The sequence below is a fragment of the Zosterops lateralis genome (genome assembly GCF_965231275.1).
Source record: "Zosterops lateralis genome assembly, chromosome: 19".
NCBI classification, from domain to species: Eukaryota; Metazoa; Chordata; class Aves; order Passeriformes; family Zosteropidae; genus Zosterops; species Zosterops lateralis.
The window spans coordinates 7,726,345-7,745,374 of record NC_139779.1 but is presented as its reverse complement, the minus strand read 5'-3'; the positions used below and the strand labels follow the sequence as shown (position 1 = coordinate 7,745,374).

At 51.6% G+C, this 19,030-nt stretch overlaps 2 protein-coding genes across 2 annotated transcripts; one reads left to right on the top strand and one right to left on the bottom strand.

The window, feature by feature from the left end:
* The first annotated feature begins 5,568 nt into the window (after positions 1-5,568).
* LOC310917352 (C-C motif chemokine 4 homolog) lies at positions 5,569-7,539 on the top strand. Its single transcript, XM_083875507.1, has 3 exons — positions 5,569-6,168; positions 6,654-6,768; positions 7,206-7,539. The coding sequence occupies exons 1-3, from the start codon at positions 6,099-6,101 to the stop codon at positions 7,291-7,293; spliced, it is 273 nt and encodes a 90-aa protein (XP_083731633.1). The 5' UTR covers positions 5,569-6,098; the 3' UTR covers positions 7,294-7,539.
* A 5,956-nt stretch (positions 7,540-13,495) lies between these two features.
* TRIM50 (tripartite motif containing 50) lies at positions 13,496-19,030 on the bottom strand. The gene is made up of 6 exons (XM_083875506.1): positions 18,361-19,030; positions 17,653-17,748; positions 15,731-15,961; positions 15,603-15,625; positions 14,941-15,053; positions 13,496-14,435 (listed from the first exon to the last, which is right to left on the bottom strand). Exons 1-6 carry the CDS (start codon positions 18,796-18,798, stop codon positions 13,864-13,866), a joined length of 1,473 nt encoding a protein of 490 aa, XP_083731632.1. The 5' UTR covers positions 18,799-19,030; the 3' UTR covers positions 13,496-13,863.

Sequence of the window (19,030 nt, the reverse complement as noted above, 5' to 3'; positions counted from 1 at the left end):
ACATTCTTGGCATGCAGTCAAAGACCCCTCCACTGCAGAGAGAATGCTCAGGCCTCTGGTTATGTTCCTGAGCCTGGATTTTCTCTCCCAGAACTCTAAACCTCCTGCTTGGCTACCCTGGAGCTGTACATGAGAGCTACGGAGACAATGTCCTTCACCAGCTGGTTTGCTCCTGGCAAGAACTAAAAGGAGACGTTTGGAAGCTCCTTAGACTGGTCTGCTCCTTCCCATGCTTATCCCATGGGCAGGATTTGTCTTGCATTCCTCCTTTTCCTCATGGTCTTGTCCTGCATTACATCCCTGGTACTGCCAGCTGTGGCTCATCCTCATCTAGGCAGAGACCTCACCAGAGTGACCAAGGGTGTCATTTTAGAGGGAGTAAATTCTCCATAAGTCCTGACATAGATATCAGGGAAGGTGGTGGATTTTGCCAGAAGCAAGCTCTGGCAGGATCAGCTCTTTGTTCTCTGGGTAAGTCTGATCAGCTCAGTGCAGAACAAGAAGTGGCTCCGGCTTGTGGCTGAATTGCTGCTGAAATAAACAAATTATGGCTTTTTGCCACAGAAATAATTCATTCAGAAACCAACAGTGGGAGTTTTATGTTCCTCTGTTCTTGCAACTCACATGCGAGTGTGACAAATACCAGCGCTGCACAGAGCAGTGACAGAGGCTATGGCTGCAGAAAGGCACCCTGTGGCTGGCACCAGCAGGTGACAGCTTTGCTCATGGGAACTTCGCACCTTCTGCTCACCAGCTGCTGCCTGCAAAGCACAAACCATGAGGCTGATTATGTGCGTGGGGCACAGGAGGATGTGGGGAGGTGTGGTGGCTCTGAACTGCAGCTCTGTCTCTCACCCGGAAGCTCTGAGATGGCCAGTGTGAGGAAAAAAAGCATAACTGAATGTAAGGAGCTGAAGGAGGAGGAGGTGCTGCAGCTGCAGCCCCTTGATTGTGTCACCAGTGGGAGCCCACAGAGCTGCTTTGTCAGCTGGGCTGTTGTTTCCTCCAGAATGCTGGGAAGCCTCCTGGAAAGGGGGAGCAGCTCCTCCCGGTCACAGACACCCACCCACCTGCAGGGCTCCAGCTTTGAGTCACCATCTGCCACCCCTGGAGTCTGCCACTACGACCCTGAACGAGTCACCCTTGCCAACCTCTGGGCCTAGTTTCTGGTTTAAGTTTTCTGCTTCTGTCTGCTAGTTTTCGCTTCTCTGGCAAATCCCAGAGCCCTTTGCTATTGCAGTTCCTGCAGTTTAAGTGTTTTTGAGCTGACCTCTCTCAAGCTTCCTCTATTATTCCTGGAATCAAGCCGTTCTTTACCACTTTAGCCTCACCCGACTGGAGTATGAGGTTTGTTTTGGTGCAGGAAGGGTAGAAATAGAAAGCTAAAATTATTCAAAGGAGAAGAGTGTAGGGAAGGATGTTAGAGGGCTGAGTCTTCACCCCAGGATATAAACAGTGACAAGGATTAGCCCAGAAGCTTTCAAACTCCTTCAAACTCCCCTGAAATCCTGCCCTCGCCTAGAGACACAGGAAAGCCAAGAACCCAGGGCAGGGGAATGGGCTTACTTTGCCCATGGGTGATGGTGAGGGCTGTCCCCAGGCTGGTGGAGGACTGGTCAGCCTCCTCCTGGGGCACAGCTCACCCATAGGGGCTGCACTATCCCAGTCCTGGCACTGAAGGGCCTTGGAGCACAGGAAGGAATATTATTCCATCCCTGTTACTTCCTGTAGCTGTTTCTCCTCTTTCCAGATGTCCACAAGTGGATGCAAGCTCTGAGGAGTGGGATGATCCATTTGGGAGATGCTGGTGGCTTCACCTGGGGCAGAGGTGAGGTGCTCTGGAGGTCACAGCATTGTCCCTCAGGTGATCCCTGACCGAGCCCAAGTCCCTCTACTCCCACTCACAAACTGACCCCACCAAGTCCCAGCATGTGGCTGCACATCCCTGCATGGTCCTCAAGGGATGCAGGAACCCTGGGCTATGGAGGGATGGGGATGCTGGGCCTGTAGAGGTGGTGGGGGGGTGCAAGAGAGGCTGTGGGGGCTGTGGAACGATGCAGGAGCCCGCAGGGGGAGGCTGCAGGGCCGTGTAGGGATGCAGGAATGAGCAGTGCCAAAGCTCCCTGAGCCGTCTCCTCTCTCCCAGGGGATGCGGGTGCCAGGCACAGCCCGTGCTAGCTAGGGTTGCCAGACAATATCCCCTTTGAAGGGCACAAACCCATCTGGGGTGGAAAAACCCTCCACATTACAGGGGACAGGACCTGCACTTCAGAGAAATACTGCTGAGCACCCCAACCTCCAAACAGCCCCACATGTGGGAGGTGGTTTTACAGCTTTGAATAAATCATGAGACCAGTAAACACCACTGCATGACCACCGCCGTTCACTGGCAGCTGCAGAGCTCACACCTTGCTATGGGACTGGGGCTCACACCTCCTGTGGGGCTCTGACCTCCTGGCAGTGACACAGCCCTGCCAGGACCCTGCAGAGAGGGGCCAGCACTGGGCAAGGGCATCTGGGGGCCATCAGTTGCTATCTCTGGAGGGGTTTAATAGACCTGTGGATGTGGCACTTGGGGACCTGGATTAGTAGTAGCCCTGGTAATGCTTAGAAAGTGGTTGGACTCAATGACCTCAGAGGGCTTTTCCAGCCTAAATGATTCCATGATTCTATGATTAGGAAAGTCCTCTAGCTGTGGCAATGGCCCTGACACAAGTTTAAAAGTTATCCCTGCTCTCAGGGGAGGTTGGGGTTCTAAGCTATGGGGGTCAACCAGACATCCTGGGCCACCTCCACCCATCCCACCCAAAAAAGCCTAAAAAGCTGCACAGCAGGAGCACCAATGAAAATGAAAACTCTTTGTGTCTTGTTTATTTTTATTTTTCCTTGATTATAATGAGCATTCAAGGCCCACCGGGTTCATTAAAAGTGGGTTTGGTATTTATGGAATCATAGAATCAAAGAGTGGTTTGAGTTGGAAGGGACCTAAAAGACCACCTTGGTCCACCCACCCCCCACCCACTCCCCGCCATGAACAGGAATCCCTTCTATCCCAGGCTGCTCCAGGCCCTGTCCAACCTGGCCTTAGACACTGCCAGGGATCCAGGGGCAGACACAGCTTCTCTGGGCACCCTGTGCCAGGGCCTGCCCAGCCTCCTAGGGAACAATTCCTTTCTCATATCTATTCTAACTCTATCCTCCTCTAGTTTCCATCCCAGCAGAGCTCTGAATTTTCAGCCTGGTCCTCCTTGCTCTTGCTGGGGTCTCAACAATCTGAGTGAGGTGGGCAGGGGATGCAGCCCCAGCAGAGACACTTTGTCTAGTCCTCTCAGATATTTGGGGTTTGAGGGGTGCTGAAGAGGGTGGGTTGTGTATGTCCCAGCCCCCGGAGCCAGCAGTCAGGCTGAACCAGGGGCACAGCCCCACAGATGCCTAAGGCTCAAAAATTGAAAAAACTCAGGTTTTCCCTGTTTCTTTCTTTCCTTTTCATGCCAAGAATGGAGAGAGATGTGGAGCAAAGAGGGTTTTTTATTTCACTTTAATTTGCTTTGTAATACAGTACACTTCATCCTCTTTGGTTCACTCTGCTTCAGAAGAAAGGCCAGGAAAAATCTGAGTCATCAGCCGTTAAGAAGAGCAATCCCTGGAATATTTTATTTTTTTAAATGCCTTTGCTGGAGAAGGACAGGACCTTTAGCATGATACACATTTCTTATCAGCTATGACCAGCTTCCTGTCCTGACATGACTTTGGGGAAACACAAAGTGTTTTCTGTGAACCACGCAGAGATGACCAGCCAAGGTGGCCATGCTCACCCCTGGACACACCAGACTCAAGACACATGGTCACCCGTCACTCCCATAGGCCCAGCTTCTTACTGGAGTCACTTCCAGGATGTGACATAATCTAAAAAATTCCAACATTTCTTCAGCAATGTCAGGAATGGTGGGGGTGTAATTTCTGGACAGTGATGGACACTCCATGGTGCTGGAGCTGTAGCAGGGCAGGATGGACCTGCTGCAGGGGTTGGTGGATCTGGGCTTAGGGGCAATTTCTGAACTCAGGACATCTTTAATTACTTCCTTTCTGAGTGAATCCAAATTCCTCAGCATTAAACTCTGCTATAAATAGCAACTTACATCAGCCAGTCTCACCAGTGTTATCCAGGTTCCCCTTTCATTCAAGACAGAGAATTTCCCTATTTCTACTGTCATGGAACATATTTTTGGCATTTTCTTTACTCAGCACTTTCTCTTGGAATTTTTTGGGGGACTTCTAGAAAATCTCAATCATATCCCTCTATGTAAAACAGGGCAACAGCAGCCAGACTTCTTCAAATGGCAAATTCCACTGACTCCATGCACTGCCTCCTGGGTCAGGAATTCTGAAACCACCTGATGGGAAAACTTCCTTCTTACGCCACCACTTTGCTGTGTAATTAAATTAATCCCCCCAGAGATGCTCCAGCCCACTTTTCTCACTCTTCCATGGCCATCTTCAATGACTCAAGGCACATCTCAGGGAAGATGGTTCCTCATCTGAGACAAATTCAACCTCCTTTCCTAAAAGAGGGAAGAGTTGGAAGAGATTACTTTCTCTTTTCATCATCCCTGGAATGTGGGAAGTGGGTAAGAAAACACTTTTTCAGGAGCTTGTTGCAACATCCCAGGGCATCACCAGCATGATTGTAACCTCCCATCTCCTCCAGCTGACCACAAGCTGGCTGAGGAGGATCTTTTGTCAGATTTCTAAGGAAGAATTATATTCCTAAAACCAAGAAACTTGGCTTTGGGCTTATTTTTGGCTCTCAGCAGTAGAAAAGTTTCAGCCCTTACCAGCCCCCTGTAACACACATTGCCTAAACTAAACTGATCCTAAACTGACTCAGGAAATTTTTGCTTTGATTAATTTCAAAATAGTCCCTGAGAGTCCAAAATAATTTGGCATGTGTTTGCTGACAAAGGGATTAAGGCACAGAGTTGTCCAGCTGCCTGAAAGGAAAAAATTCTCATTGAAAAAATTTAATCAAAGCAGATCCCAAACTAATTCTTCTGTTTTCATGAAACTCATCTTTTAGCAGAGCACTTCTGTGCATTTTGGTACCATGTGCCTCTGGAGCAGGATGGGAGCACTTGGCCCTAAGTGTCGGATCTCCAGGTGCAACCCATGGATTCTTGAAGGAACAGTCAGAAGGGACAGCTCAGAGGCAAACCACGCTCCTACATCCATGTACAAGTTATATTCCCTGAGCAACCAGGCAGGATCCAAGGGAGCTGATGCTCACTCCCTCCCGACCCAGCTGGTGTCTGTTGGAATGCCAGATTCCCACCTCCTGCCTGGCTGGGCGCCCCGCATGTGGAGGCAGGCTCTCTCCTCATCTTCCTAGGATATTTGGGGACAAGCAAGATGACAAACATAGTGAGGCAATGGGATCTGGACTGATGAGCGAGCCTGCAAGGTGCCTCTCTGCAAAGAGAAGGATGGAAACAGGCCAGATCAACTATGGAAGGGATGCTCTGCTTGGCAAGAGCCATATTTGCTCCATGGGGTAGATCTACACATGCAGGACAGTGGTGACAGCTCCCACCTCCTGCTCCTAAGGCAGCAAAGGCTTTGCAGATATGGGAGGGGAGAAGTCTATGGTAAAGGAGACTTCAGTCTTTTTCCCTAACCAGCCTGATCCCACTGATGCTCCTGGGCCCTCCAGCACAGTTCTTGCACAGATAGACTCTCCCAGCTGGGAAGGTTGGGTAACAGGGGATTTAACAAATGCAGGAACCTCCACAGAGGAACTTCTTACTAAGGGAAACATGAGAGAAGCAGAAATAGCCACAGTGACTCTTTCATATCCTGTGTCACTGGCAAGGCACTGAATTGAGCAGGGAGCTTCACTCTTCCGGGCTGGGGCTGCTCTGTTCCATCACGAGACTGCACCACAAGAGGTCTCTGGTGGAAATTCCAGCATGTCTACGCAAGCCCCTGCACAGACCTCCCGCCCCATAAATTGAGGGGCTGCTGATGGTCTCAGCATCAGACAGCAAAGAGGCTTCCAAGCTGCTCTTGCCTGCTCCAGTTCCAGCCACCACTTCTCCACCGACATGAAGGTGTCTGTTGTTGCCCTCGCCATCCTCATCGCTGCCTTCTGCTACCAGACCTCTGCTGCTCCACGTAAGTCCAGGCTCTCCTCACCCTTCCTAAGTGGGGACAGGAGAGATGTCACTGCTGGGACAGCCTGTTCTGGCAGCACTTCCACTGCAGGTCCCTCCCTCTGTCCCACCATCTTCTAGCAGGTGCTCCAGGGCTATGGGACAGGCACAGCTGAAAGACTATTAGCATAAAAGCTAAAGGTTTTCTACCCTTTTTAGGGTAAAAGAACAACTATGACCCTCACCCCTGCTACAGAGGTCAAATGTGAGGAAGGCTAGGATTGGCCGAGTTTGGGCTGGGAGATGTTGCCTGGTGGCATGAGCTGTGTCAATGCCAGCTCAGAGTGAACACAACAGGGAAACAACTGAAGGAAGAGGAAAAAAACCCCATCTTCTCTTCCTCTTCCACATCATTCCTGCTCTCTAGACCCAGGGATGGGTGATCCCAGATCCCTGCCCTGTTCCCCATCCCTTACCACTGCTCATGACTGTCTTTGCCCTTCACAGTTGGCTCCGACCCACCAACCTCCTGCTGCTTCTCCTACACCTCCCGGCAGCTGCCCCGCAGCTTTGTGAAGGATTACTATGAAACCAACAGCCAATGCTCCCAGCCTGCTGTCGTGTAAGTCCCTCCTCTGGGGCAGGGGTGGTTTTGGGCTGAGAAGCCAGGGTAGAAAGACCCTTTTCCAAAGACAGGAAGGAAGGCTGGGGTAGACAAGAAGTACAAGGTGATGCTTGGAGCACAGAAGCCACATGCTGCTCCTACTCTACTCCTTTGTAGATAAAACTGGTGGCTGCCAGATAGTATGAGCAAGGCATGGAGCTGCTCATCCTTGAGAGAGACTGGGCTTGGGCAGGGCTCTTGTCCCAGCCCTGGAAGTGTCTATGGCCAGGTTGGATGGGGCTTGAAAAAACCTGGTCTATTGGAAGGTGTCCCTGCCCATGGCAGGAGGTGGAACAGGATAAGCTTTAAGGTGCCTTCCAACCCAAACCATTCCATAATTCCATGATTCTGTGATTCTCCATTGAGTGCTCTCCTACCCTCCTTGCACTTTACAGGTTTATCACCAGGAAAGGCCGGGAAGTCTGTGCCAACCCCACAGAGGACTGGGTCCAGCAGTACATGAATGAGCTGGAGCTAGAGTGAGGTTCTGGACAGATCCAGCTGCTCCATGTCCCCAGCTGCTGGGATGGACAAACGTGACCAGCTGGGGTCCATTGGAAGTGTTTCAATGTCATTTAGAGCTAGCAGAGAAACTGAAAACATTCCAAAATCCAGCTTAATGTTGTGCTATTTAATTTTTTTATAGGGGAGGGATCAGGTGCAATAACTCTGAGATAAAAAATAATTTTATTTTATATATATATATATATATTAATTTTTTTCCAGTAGACTCAGGTTATATCTTTTGTATTTAAGTAACTGTATTTTTGACATAAAATCCAATTCAGATGTCAATAAATAAATATTTTTGTAATAGCCTCTGTGTTTGCCTCCATTATAATCCTTTGGGATGGCAGTGGGTGAAATTAAAATAGTGACAAGTTCTTTATTTCTTTTTCCACACTGTCAAAACTCCTGTGAGCATTCTGTGTCTGAACATCCTGTTTTGCAAAATAGTAACAAGGAAAGCCATGAAGGAGGAGTTATGAGAAGGTCAGGGATTACATTCAGGTAACTTGTCTCAAGTTTTTATAAGGTATTAATCTCCATTCATTATGATAATTGGAAGCACATTAAATTCTGCTGCTGGCCTCATTATAGTCAATCAAAATATTACCTTTAGGGGCTGAAATTTAACACATTGACTGTTTTAGGGAAAGCTTTCTGAGAGCTACAGCTAAAATGGATCAGCTATTTCCAGAGCTGAGGGTGGAAAAAACATGTTTCACTACAAGAATTTTAAATTATTTCATTAAGCTCTCATTTAGCTGGGACATGGAGCTGAGCAGATATTCTCTCTCAGTAATACCTTGACTCCAAAACCTGCTCATCTCTGGAGATGCCTGTCCAGAGATGACCATGACAGGCCCCAGCCCACGGCAGAACCTGCCCCAGCAAGGAAACATCTCCCCTGGTCCCCACCCTGGAGCTGATGGAGATGGAGCCCATCAGCTTAGTGAAGGTATTTCCCACATCCCTGATGGCATTTCCCACACCACTCATGGTATTTGGGATGCTCTGATCAGCTCTGGATAGGCTCTGTTGGATGAACAAGGAGGATTCAGGTTCCTCCTGCCTGGAGGTCTGATGCAGTACACAGAAGAATGCTCAGCTCACTCCACTGCATTTCCATACTGGATGTGGGATTTCAAACATAAATACCAGTGGGACACAGAGCGAAAAGCAGGAGGCAGCCCTGGGGAGGGGTGACCTTGAGCAGACACAGAGGGTGGATGGTGAGCAGGGAGAGGAGGCTCAGGTGGGGTCGGGAGGGATCAGAGGGAGGTGGATGTGTCTGGGGGAGGAAGGAACACATCGCTCCTCACTTGGGGAACTGCAGCCCCCAGCTCCTCAGCCCACGGGCCCTGTGGATCCCATCAGTCATCCCACCCCAGTGCTGACTGCATCCAGCTTAAAATAGCACCCTGGGAGGAGGGTAGGGAGGTAGAAAGCAGGAACAGAGCCACCTTCCCTGAGACACTGCTGGGAGGAGAGGGAGCCCATGGCTGGGAAGTTCAGATGGATATCACCACCAACATGTGAAGGTGGTGGTTTTGGTGAAAGCCTGACTCACCAGACCCTCCACACCCCAGGGCCAGCTCCAGAAGGAGGGCTCATTAGGGCCAGGAAAACCTCTTGGCCACTGGGTACCAGCCACCCTGGGCGCTGCTCAATAGATTCACCTTCAGGACTGAGACTGGCACAAAGCCTAAGTGCCCAGAGCTACCCTCACTCCAGAGAACAGCAGGGGCAGGAGTCAGGAGGGTGAAGACCTGTGATGGGATTATCCCAAAATCACTTGAGCCTCCACAGCCCCTCTTGGATAAAAGCCCCGCCTGCCCCTGTGGGAGCAGTCCCACAGCCTCAGGGTTTCTTGTGGAAGGTCACAGGGTCATCCAGGGAGCATCATTCAGCCCAGGCACTGCTGCAGCCTGCGGCAAACAACCTCCTGTGCAGTGTCCTAAAGTACCCGGGGTGCATTCCAGCTTGCCACAGCCGCGCCCTCCTCCTCAGCTCCAGGACACCTCAGCCAGCACTCCTCACCGCTATTCCGGGAGCCTGCAGGAGCCCAGAATTACTCATGTCTTCTTTAATCTTGCACCCACCTACAGCTGAGAGTGTGACAGCTCAGAGGAGCCAGCGAGAAGCTGTAACTCCGCAGCCCCGGCAGAGAGGTGAGAACTGAGGACGTTCTGCGAAGGATGAGGAGTGGCCCAGAGCAGGCAGGGGCACCCATGGCACCACCAGCTCAAATCCTCACCCAGGGATCACCCTGCCCCGAGCACTGGATGCATTGATGGTCGGTGCAGCTGTTTGAGACTGGTTTTGCTGCCAGAGCTGAAGGATGCAAGGAGACCCTCCCATCGTGCAATCCTTGGGTCACAGAATCGTGGAATTATAAAATCATGGAATGGTTTTGGTTCAAAGGGACCTCAAAGCTCATACTGATCCGCTCCCTGCCATGGGCAGGGACACCTTCCACTATCCCAGGTGGCTCCAAGTTCTCTCCAAACTGGCCTTGGACCAGCCACAGCTGCTCTGGGCATCCTGTGCCAGGGCCTCCCCACCCTCATGGTAAAGAGTTTTTTTCTCCCTAGGGAGCTCATGCCCAGGGCTCTGGGCTAATTGTGGTGCTCATCCCTCCCATAAACAGCCTCATGGAGTGCTCAAGCAAGTAGACACCAGAATCACAGAATATGCTGAACTGGAAGGGATCCTTAAGCTCGAGGCAACACATGAAAAGTGAAGCTGGGACCAAGAGGAGGGTCATTTTCTGGGGAATTTTCTCTGGATTCAGATCAAAACAACAACAATGCTGTCAAGGGTTTTGGAATTTGTAAACTACTCATCCTGAAAACAGAGTGTGGTATTTACAGAGTGTTTTGCATAATGTATACAAAAATGATTAAATTTTGGGTTTTTGGGGGGGGTTGGTTGGTTTGTTTAGTTGGTGTTTGTTTTTTTTTTTATTTTGACAAAAGTCCTGGGCAAGCCTAGCTGTGAACAAAAATTCAATCATTACTATGATAAGTATATTATTATTATATGTTCACATCTCTCTATATTTGCTGTTTACATCACTCTAGTGTGTCTGTATATATTTTGAGGCATATCAAATGCCAGAGGAGTCAGAGGCTGGAGTCCAGCATCTCACAGAAGGAGGAGCTGGACTGTGCTGATGGGGATGTGGATTGAAGCCAGCCGAGGTTCATGGTCTGAGCTTTCACATCTCCACTTTTCAGAGAGGAAGTAGACACACTGAAGGTAAAATGTTTGCGCACCCAGAAATGACACTTCCACACCTTCCTCCCCATCCCAGGGCCCTGGTTTGCCACAGGGAGGGGAGGTTCAGTCCTGCATCCAGAACTGCTCTTCCCAGAGATACCATGAGCAGGGGGTGTGTCAATTCTGAGGGGCCAGAATCCAAAAATATAATGTAAAAGAGGATGCGTTTATATGCTGCATATGAAAGTTGTGTTGTCCTAAAGTGGCGAAATAATCCAGACTTCCAGGGCTAAGAAAGACACACAAGTATTGCAGAAGATGTGCCTGGATGTCGCCTTCCCTGTGATGGACAACAAAAGGCAGAAGTGGGCATGAGGACCCAAAAGAACATTTCTGCTGAGTTCATAGAAATACATGGACAATGACTCACAACCCCCTGAGATGATGAAGCATTTTCTTCTAGAAGAGAAAGATGCAACATTTTTGAGAAAGCACATTTCTAAAGCTGCAGGTCTGTTAACTGTGCTGAATCTTAACAGGGGACATTGCTAGTGCCTTGGAGTGAGCAAACTACCTGAGGGGCCAATGCCTAAAGATGTTACTTTAATGTACTGATTGCTCAGAAAAACAGTGATACCCTCATGGTCCACAATCCGTCTTCTGGATGTGGTATCTCAAGGGATTCCTGCCTTCAGCCAAACCACATCCCTTGAGCAGAACAGACCTTGGCTGGGGTAATAGTTGGACTCGATGACCTTAGAGGTGTTTTTCAACCTGAACAATTCTGTGATTCTATGATTGTCTGCTGTGCTGTGCAGCCATTCCCTCTGGATGAAGCTGAGCAAGATCTGGTCCTGCAAGATCAAGCAGGACAGGGTCTCGTGGAGGCCAGAGCCAGACATCAATGCACTGCCACCAAGGACAGGGACAAACTCCCCTTGCCATGGCTTAGAGAGAAATCCTGCTTGCAAATCACCCCAGGATCAGTTTCAGGGCAGCAGGGAGCTCCCAAAGCTTCCAGTGCTCCCAGCTGCTCTCCAGCTGCCCATTGCCAACCAGTCTGGGCATCAGAGGGCAGACTGGTATCTGCCTCAAAGCAGTTCCTTAGTAGCAAGTGATGCAGAGTCCACCAAATGGAAAATCTGAGAGTCTACTCAGAGCTATTTCATACCTTTGACTTCCACTGTCCTTCCTGGGGGAAGCAGATTCATGATTTCTAGAAACACTTTGGATGTTGCATTGGGGTGAGTTCATATCCTTTCTGCTCATTCATTACTTCCACTACTTGCAAGATCTCTGAATTGTTGCACTTCCTTCTGCTTCTCCTGGAAACACTTCCCCACCACCCTCCCCACCACCCCCCCCCAGCAACAAGTGACACGTGTCAGGATCAGGTTGCTCTGGACAGTTTCTATTCCATCACCTCCTCCCACCCCTGGTTCAGTGACATTTACCCTGATTCCTTTCCTGCACAACAGGTTTCCGTGGCTGTCCTCACCACAACTGCCTCTGCTTTCAGCCCTTTATCAAGGCCTCAAAGTTCATGTCCTTTCTTATCTCCTCAGGCTCCATAAACTCCCTCTCCATAGAGTGGATATAAGATCACAATCTACATAGAATATCTCCAGGGTGTCAAGGCACTGCAGGACCCACTGACACCTATCACCCTTCTCCTTCCTGGGACATGGAAAAAGCTATGACTGTGTCTCACTAGTTTGTTCTCTGTTGTGCAATCTCTAAAAGAAAGATCCTGAAGGAGTGTGGGACTCCCGAAAACACAGAAAAACTCAGCCAAGAGGAACTGCTCTTCCAGTCAAGCTAATTTTTGTCTAGAAGGCTCCTAAAGCATCATCAAAGACAATCCCCAGAGAATTGGAGAGAGACAATTTACAAGGGCCCGGAGTGACAAGATAAGGGGGAATGGCTTCCCACTGCCAGAGGGCAGGGTTAGATGGGATATGGGAAGGAATTCTTCCCTGTGAGGGTGGGACACCCTGGCATAGTTGCTCAGAGCAGCTGTGCCAGCCCTGAAAGCATCCAAGGTCAAGCTGGACAGGGCTTGGAGCAATCCGGGATAGTGGAAAGCGTCGCTGTCCATGGCAGGGGGTGGAACATGAACTTTAAGGTCTCTTTCAACGCAAACTAGTCCAGGACTCTATGATAAAGTGTGCTGAGCATTTCAGACTCTATTTTACCAATTCTCATTTCATTTGATTGAATCAGACTTCCGATTGCACAGCTCCTTGGTTTCTATCTGAAGGATATGATGCACAGCCGCTCCAGCCGGGTAGTCCAGGGCTGGTGGCACTGTTCACACCCCATGTGCCACAGGGCAGTGTCTCATGCACCCAAGGCAGCATCTCCTGCCTCCTGGCTCTATGCAAAGAGACCACAGTCCCACTCAGGTTCAGATGAGCTTTTCCTCCAGTAACATACTGGCAGCCCATTCAGAGCAAGAGCCTTGGGGCAGCAAGACAGCCTGGAGGAGAAGGGATGTCCCAGGGGATGGACAGACCAAAGGTGAACATTGGAGAGTTTGGGCTATTTTTCTTTCCCTGGGTCTTGCAGTCCTGAAGTACCCCTGCCCTGTGGTGGGCAGCTCACCACACTTGGAGGTTTCCCACTCATGGGACTTTGAGGGGAAGTGGAGAGGCTGGAACTGACAGACCTGGAAGGGAATTTCTGACCAGGGGACCACCCACATCCACACAGACATCCTCTCTCTTCACCCCAGGCCCCAGCACCACAAGGCTGGAGTGAAGCCACCAAACAGGCAGCTGCCATTCCCAAATCCCTGCATGGAGAGTGCTGCTGTGTCCCATAGATGCCACTGCAGGATCTCTCAAGGACCCTCTCTGGGCTGGAGAGGACCAGGTCCAACAGCACCCTTTGTCTTCTGAGATCTTTTGGAGTTGCAGCACTACAAACCCACACCATTAACTACACAAGGCTCCCCAAATCAAGCCTTTTATTGCCTTATGCCAGCACAATTCACACTAAAGTCAGCACTACATGGCAGGTTGGGCACATACCTTGCTTCAGCAGCCTTTGAGATAAGCATCAAGGCATCAGTGGTCAGGGGACTCCCCTGTCCCCCTAGTGGGAAAGAGGGTTACGGCACATCTCTGCCAAGTGCCTTCTCAACACCCGGCAGACAGTGGGTGTTACATATGGCAAGTCACCCCAGCAGCCAGAACCTTGTGAGAATCCTGCCAGGACACTCACCAGGGCACTGAGGTTTTTCCCTTAGTGCTGCCCCACTCACAGGGAGAAGCTAGCTGGGTACACAGGTCACCGCCCATCAGTGACAAACCAGGGCAGCCACTCTCACAGGATAATGCATCCGGTCCCCTGCGGGTCCCTGACCCAGGATATCACCAAGGGTTCAGCATTTCTGCCCCCCAGAAAGGAACCCAGGAAAAAGAGAGGCCGGAGATTGCCTGAGAACTTGTCAGTGAAGCTGTAAATGTGGGAGCGGTCGCTTACATTGTAGAAAGAGATCTCTCCCGCCTCGTAGTCCAGGAAGATCCCGACACGCCGGGGTCTCACGCTCAGGGTCAGGGGGGAGACGGGTACGGTCAGGGCCTCGTAGGTGCCCCCGTTTTGCAGCCGCAGCACCCAGTAGCCATTATTGGGGGAGAAGACGATAGAGCCTTTCCGGCCGGCAGCCTCCCGGCACAGCCCCAGGCCCCACTCGGGCTTGTCTCCCACCTGCACCTCCCAGTAGTGGCGGCCCGAGAAGAAGCCCGGACTGCCCAGCACCACCGGGGTGGTGCCGAACCTCTTGGGGTTGTCAAAGAGGGACAGAAGCAGCTTCTTGCTCCCACGCCGGACGCTCTTGCGGTCTTCGGACACAGTGAGGTCTGGGTGTGCCGTCTCTGGGTCCAGAATCACATCCACTGGAGAGATAGAAGGGTGGAAGATGGACAAGGCTTCAGGTATCTGCAGGCACAGACACAACCAGGTATCTGTGGCCTGGATGCTGGGCTGTCCCAAATGGACCTACATCCTACAATTATTTGCTCATGGTTTTGCATTGCTCCCAGCACTGCCTGACAGTGGGAGAGTGCAATACAGAAAATGAGCCATATCAAAATATTTGGTGTCAGGCTGCAGAGCAAGGGCAGAACAAGGGCAATTCCACAGCTTCAGAATGAGCCAACATTGAAAGCAAGAGGTCGTGGAGAACAGAGTGTTTGAAACCCCTGAGGGATATCCTGGGCTTCAGGGTCCCCTCACTATCCATCCAAGACCACAACAAAGGTCTTCCAACCATGAAACCAGCCTGAACTCATCAGTGCACAAACTGGGAACAGCTGGACAAAGCTTGTTGGAAAATCCTCCCTGTGCCCCAGGGTACTGCAGGAAACCAGAGTCCAAATGTGCCAGGAGCTGCCCCCTCACCTTTGAACTTCTTCAGCATGTCCCTCATGCCCAAGCAGTGCTCAGGAATGCTGTAGTTTTCCTTCAGGGTCACAGACACAGCCTTGGGAGATTGGAACTTTACCCCTTCACACCTGAGAAGAGAGGGATGCCCACGGGCTGTATCCAGAGCCTGTGCCATGGCCACTCTCTGGCCAGGAGAGGGGTTAATGCCCTTTTATTGGCTCCATAGATCTATCACCTCCCTGGAGCTCTGGCTGGAAAGAGCACTAGGGATAATTGCTTGCATATTGGCAATCCAAACGAGATCAGAGTTAAACAATACAGGAAGCAGCAGTGCCAGGCCTGGGGAAAGAAGGAACAAAGCCACTGAGCAGCACAACCCTTAGGAGGGGACACAGCTCTCATGTCACAAGCCAGACAAGTCCTTGGCTCTGAGCCCCTGGAAAGAGTGGATGGTACCTCTTAGGGATTGTCTCAGTCCCTCCTGTGTTTACCCCAGGAGGACCAAAGCAGATGCTGGGCAGGGAGGATGGGGTAGCTGTTGTGGAACAGACACAAACATCTGCCTCAAAGCACGGAGGCGGCTAGGACAGCAGGAGGAACAACTATGGTGCCTGCAAGGAATAACCATGGGTACCTACCAGAAATAATCATGGCACCTACCAGGAAAAATCACCCACCTTCTCAGGATGTTTTTCATGTCCTAGAATAAGACAAAAAATGGCTCTGGGTTTGTCTGGGCCAAGCCACCCACCCAGATGACAAAGGCACCAGGGCTGAATTAGTGATGCTGGTGGCAAAGCCTGACCTTGAGCAGCCCATCAGCTGGCTGCTGGCTCTTCTCCTTTATATCCAGGATCAGCTCCTCCAGCAAGCACTTCTCCTCCACCAGCCTGGCCAGGTTTTCATTGATCAGCAGCAGAATCTGTTTCTCTTCCTCCTCCAGCTTCTGGAGCAGTAGCTTCTCCTCATCAGCCAGCAGCCTATGCAGCTTCCCAAACTCACTTATAATCCTCTCACGCTTTTTCTTTACTGTCTCCTTGGGATAAGAAAATTCACGGGGTGAACATCATCCAGGCAGCCGAGATAGAGCTGGATGCTCCAGCATCCATGACCGGCATCAGGCTGTGGGAAAACACTGCATTTTTGTGATAAGTGCATGAATTGAAAAACCAGCATGAGACAAACTTGTGCTTCCACCTCACTGGAGTTCCCACTCCACATCCTCAGTTTATCAGCAGCAGGACTTTGCCTGGGGCATTTCTGCTCAGCTGGACCCCAGATGTCTGGGATGTGTTGGGCTGCAAGGAGGTGCGCTCGGGTGTTGGGGTAGATTTTTTATTACAACTCCATACCTCCAGCCAAATCCAGGCTAATAAACTGCTTGGACAGGTGGACAATGCTGGAAAAATCCCCAGTAAAGGGCAAGAGGTGGAAAAATCATAAAGTTGTGGAATGGTTTCAGTGGGAAGGGACCTTAAGGGATCTTAAATACCATCTGCTTCCACCCCCTGCCACGGGCAGGGACATCTTCCATTAGACCAGGTTGCTCCAAGCCCAATCTAGCCTGCTCTTGGATACTTCCAGGAATGGAGAAGCCAAAGCTTCTCGGGGCAACCAGTGCCATGGCCTCAGCACTCTCACAAGGAGGAGTTTCTTCCTCATATCTAACCTAAATCTCTCCTCTTTCAGTTTAAGATGATTCCCTCATGTTCTGTCTGTATCTGCCATGCAAAGATGCCCCGGGGGCTCTGGAGGAATGGAAAGGCAGAGCCCAGGAGGCTCCCTGGGTCTCACTACAAGGTAAAAAGACACCAATTGGCAGGGTCTGCCAGTGCTCTAGGGTTTTTCACCTCATTCCTAAAAACTGGCTGGAAACCTGGAACTGCAGAGAGACACTCTGCGGTGAGCGTGGGCCAGGAAACTTCAGAACAAAGAAGATAAAGGGAAGGAAATTGAACTCCACTTTTTTCCCATCCAAGTACAGCATTCCTTGGACCTGAGCCATGAAAACTTGATAAGCCAGGACAGCCTCTTCCCCCACCATGGGGACAGAGGGCTCATAGGGACATCCTCAAAACCCACCACCACTTGTCTGGACTGCCACAGACAAGGGAGCTGAGTGAAAAACTAAGGGAGTTCTGAGAAACTTGTTTTCCCTGCCAGAGCTGATTAACCATCACTTCAAATTCAGGGCTGGATAACTCATCCAGCAGTGTCATTTCCTTTTCTGCAGTTGCTTTTACTTTCCAGCTTTCACCCCAAAGGACTTGAAATGCAGCTGTTTGCTGGCATCTGCTCCTCCCAGAACTATCTGGAGTTAGGCAGAGGTGCAGTAATTCAACTTTTTTTTTTTTCTTATGGAAACACTTCTGGTTCCTGTTGCTGTGGAGCAGAGCTTACCACACAGCTCACGCCTGGCTTGGAACTCAAGCACGTCGTAAAACAAAAGGCAATAAAAAATAGCCCATGTCTACTTGTTTAACCAGCATAAAGTCCTCATGATTCCAGGAAATCTGGCATGCTGCTCCTTGCAAAGCTTTTTATGGAGCCACACACAGTTACTGAGCCTGGCTTTCAGCATTGCTCCTACACGTGACAGCAGGACATGGGAAAACAGCATGGAGGCAATGATAAATCTATGTCCCCAGACAAGACCATTCAGGGTGGGTTTTTTTAAATCCTGATATCTCTGAAGTTCATTCTTTAAGAATTAAGACAGGCACCTGCCTTGCACTCCTGGGTTTTCATCCTTTCTGCTGACTCACGCTTCTTCACCTCCTCCACTTCCTGTGAAAGATCCTCCAGGGATTTCTGGAGTTTGACCTGGAAAGAGGAAAAAATGGGCTCATCTCACCCCAGCAGCACCCACTGAGCACAGCATGTTGGCTGGGTCCCCTCTGCCTGGGGGAGGACACTGATCCAGTGCCAGGTGGTGCCAGCACTGGCACCAAACCAAGCAGCTGTGCTCTTCACTCACAGCGTTAACCCTCCTCATGCTTCTCAGGTTTCCTCTATGTTTTTCCTCACTATTAAGGTTCTGGAGACCAAAGTGACAGCCCTCTTTCAATGCTGGTGAAGGGTGAATGGTGGCACTGCCAAGATCACAGCTGGGGTGTGGGGTTTTGGTGCCAGCATTCCTCCATCGGGGCAAAATGCCCGCAGGGACCCACCGGCTCAGCTTCTCCAGGGGGTGTGAATGGGCAGGGAGCCAGACTGGGCGAGTCTGAGTCCATCAACAGTTTGGGAGATAAAGCGAGTCCAGCCTTATCCCTCGCAGTGAGGGCGGCTGGGAGGGGGGTGGGTGTCACCGCCTGCACCCCCCTTCTTCTGCTTTCCCAGCGGTGCCCCTGGGCGTGTTGGGGTCCCGGTGGCCGTGCCAGAGCCCCTGCCCCGGGGCAGGACAGGACAGGGCCCCCGGTGCCCGCCCTCCCCTACCTTGTAGGCGTGGGCCGCCTCCTCGATGGGGTAGACGGTGTGCGGGCGGTGGTGCGAGGACTCCCGGCACACCACGCAGATGGGCTCCTCGTCCTCCTCGCAGAACAGCTTGAGGCGCTCGTCGTGCAGGGGGCACAGGGGGCTCCCCGGGCCCGGCTCGGGCCCCAGGCCGGCCCGCAGGCCCAGCTGGCGGATCCCCTCCACCAGGTTGGCCAGCTGCCGGTTGGGGCGGAGGCCGCTGCGGTGGCAGGAGGCCCGGCACTGCGGGCAGGAGAAGGGCCCGTCGGCCCACAGCCCCTTGTCCTGGCAGTGCCTGGCGATGCAGCCCCGGCAGAAGTTGTGGCCGCAGTCGATGCTGACGGGCTCGCTCATGAACTCCAGGCAGATGGGGCAGACGGCCTCCTCCCGCAGCCGCTCCAGGGCCCCCGCCAGCGCCATGGTCTCCACGGGCACTTCCCTGGCCCCTCGTCAGCCACCAAGAGCGGGCTCGGCCGGCACAGCCTCACGGCGAGGAGGTGCCGGCAGTGCCAGGAAAGCCTGAGGACGGGCCGGCCTGGCTGCCGGGTGGCACCGGGCCCGGAGCCGCCGTGCCGCCGGGGGAGGAGCTGGCACCGGCCCGGACAGCTGCGGCCGGCCCCAGGGGCTGGGCCTGCCTCCAGCCCGGCCGGGC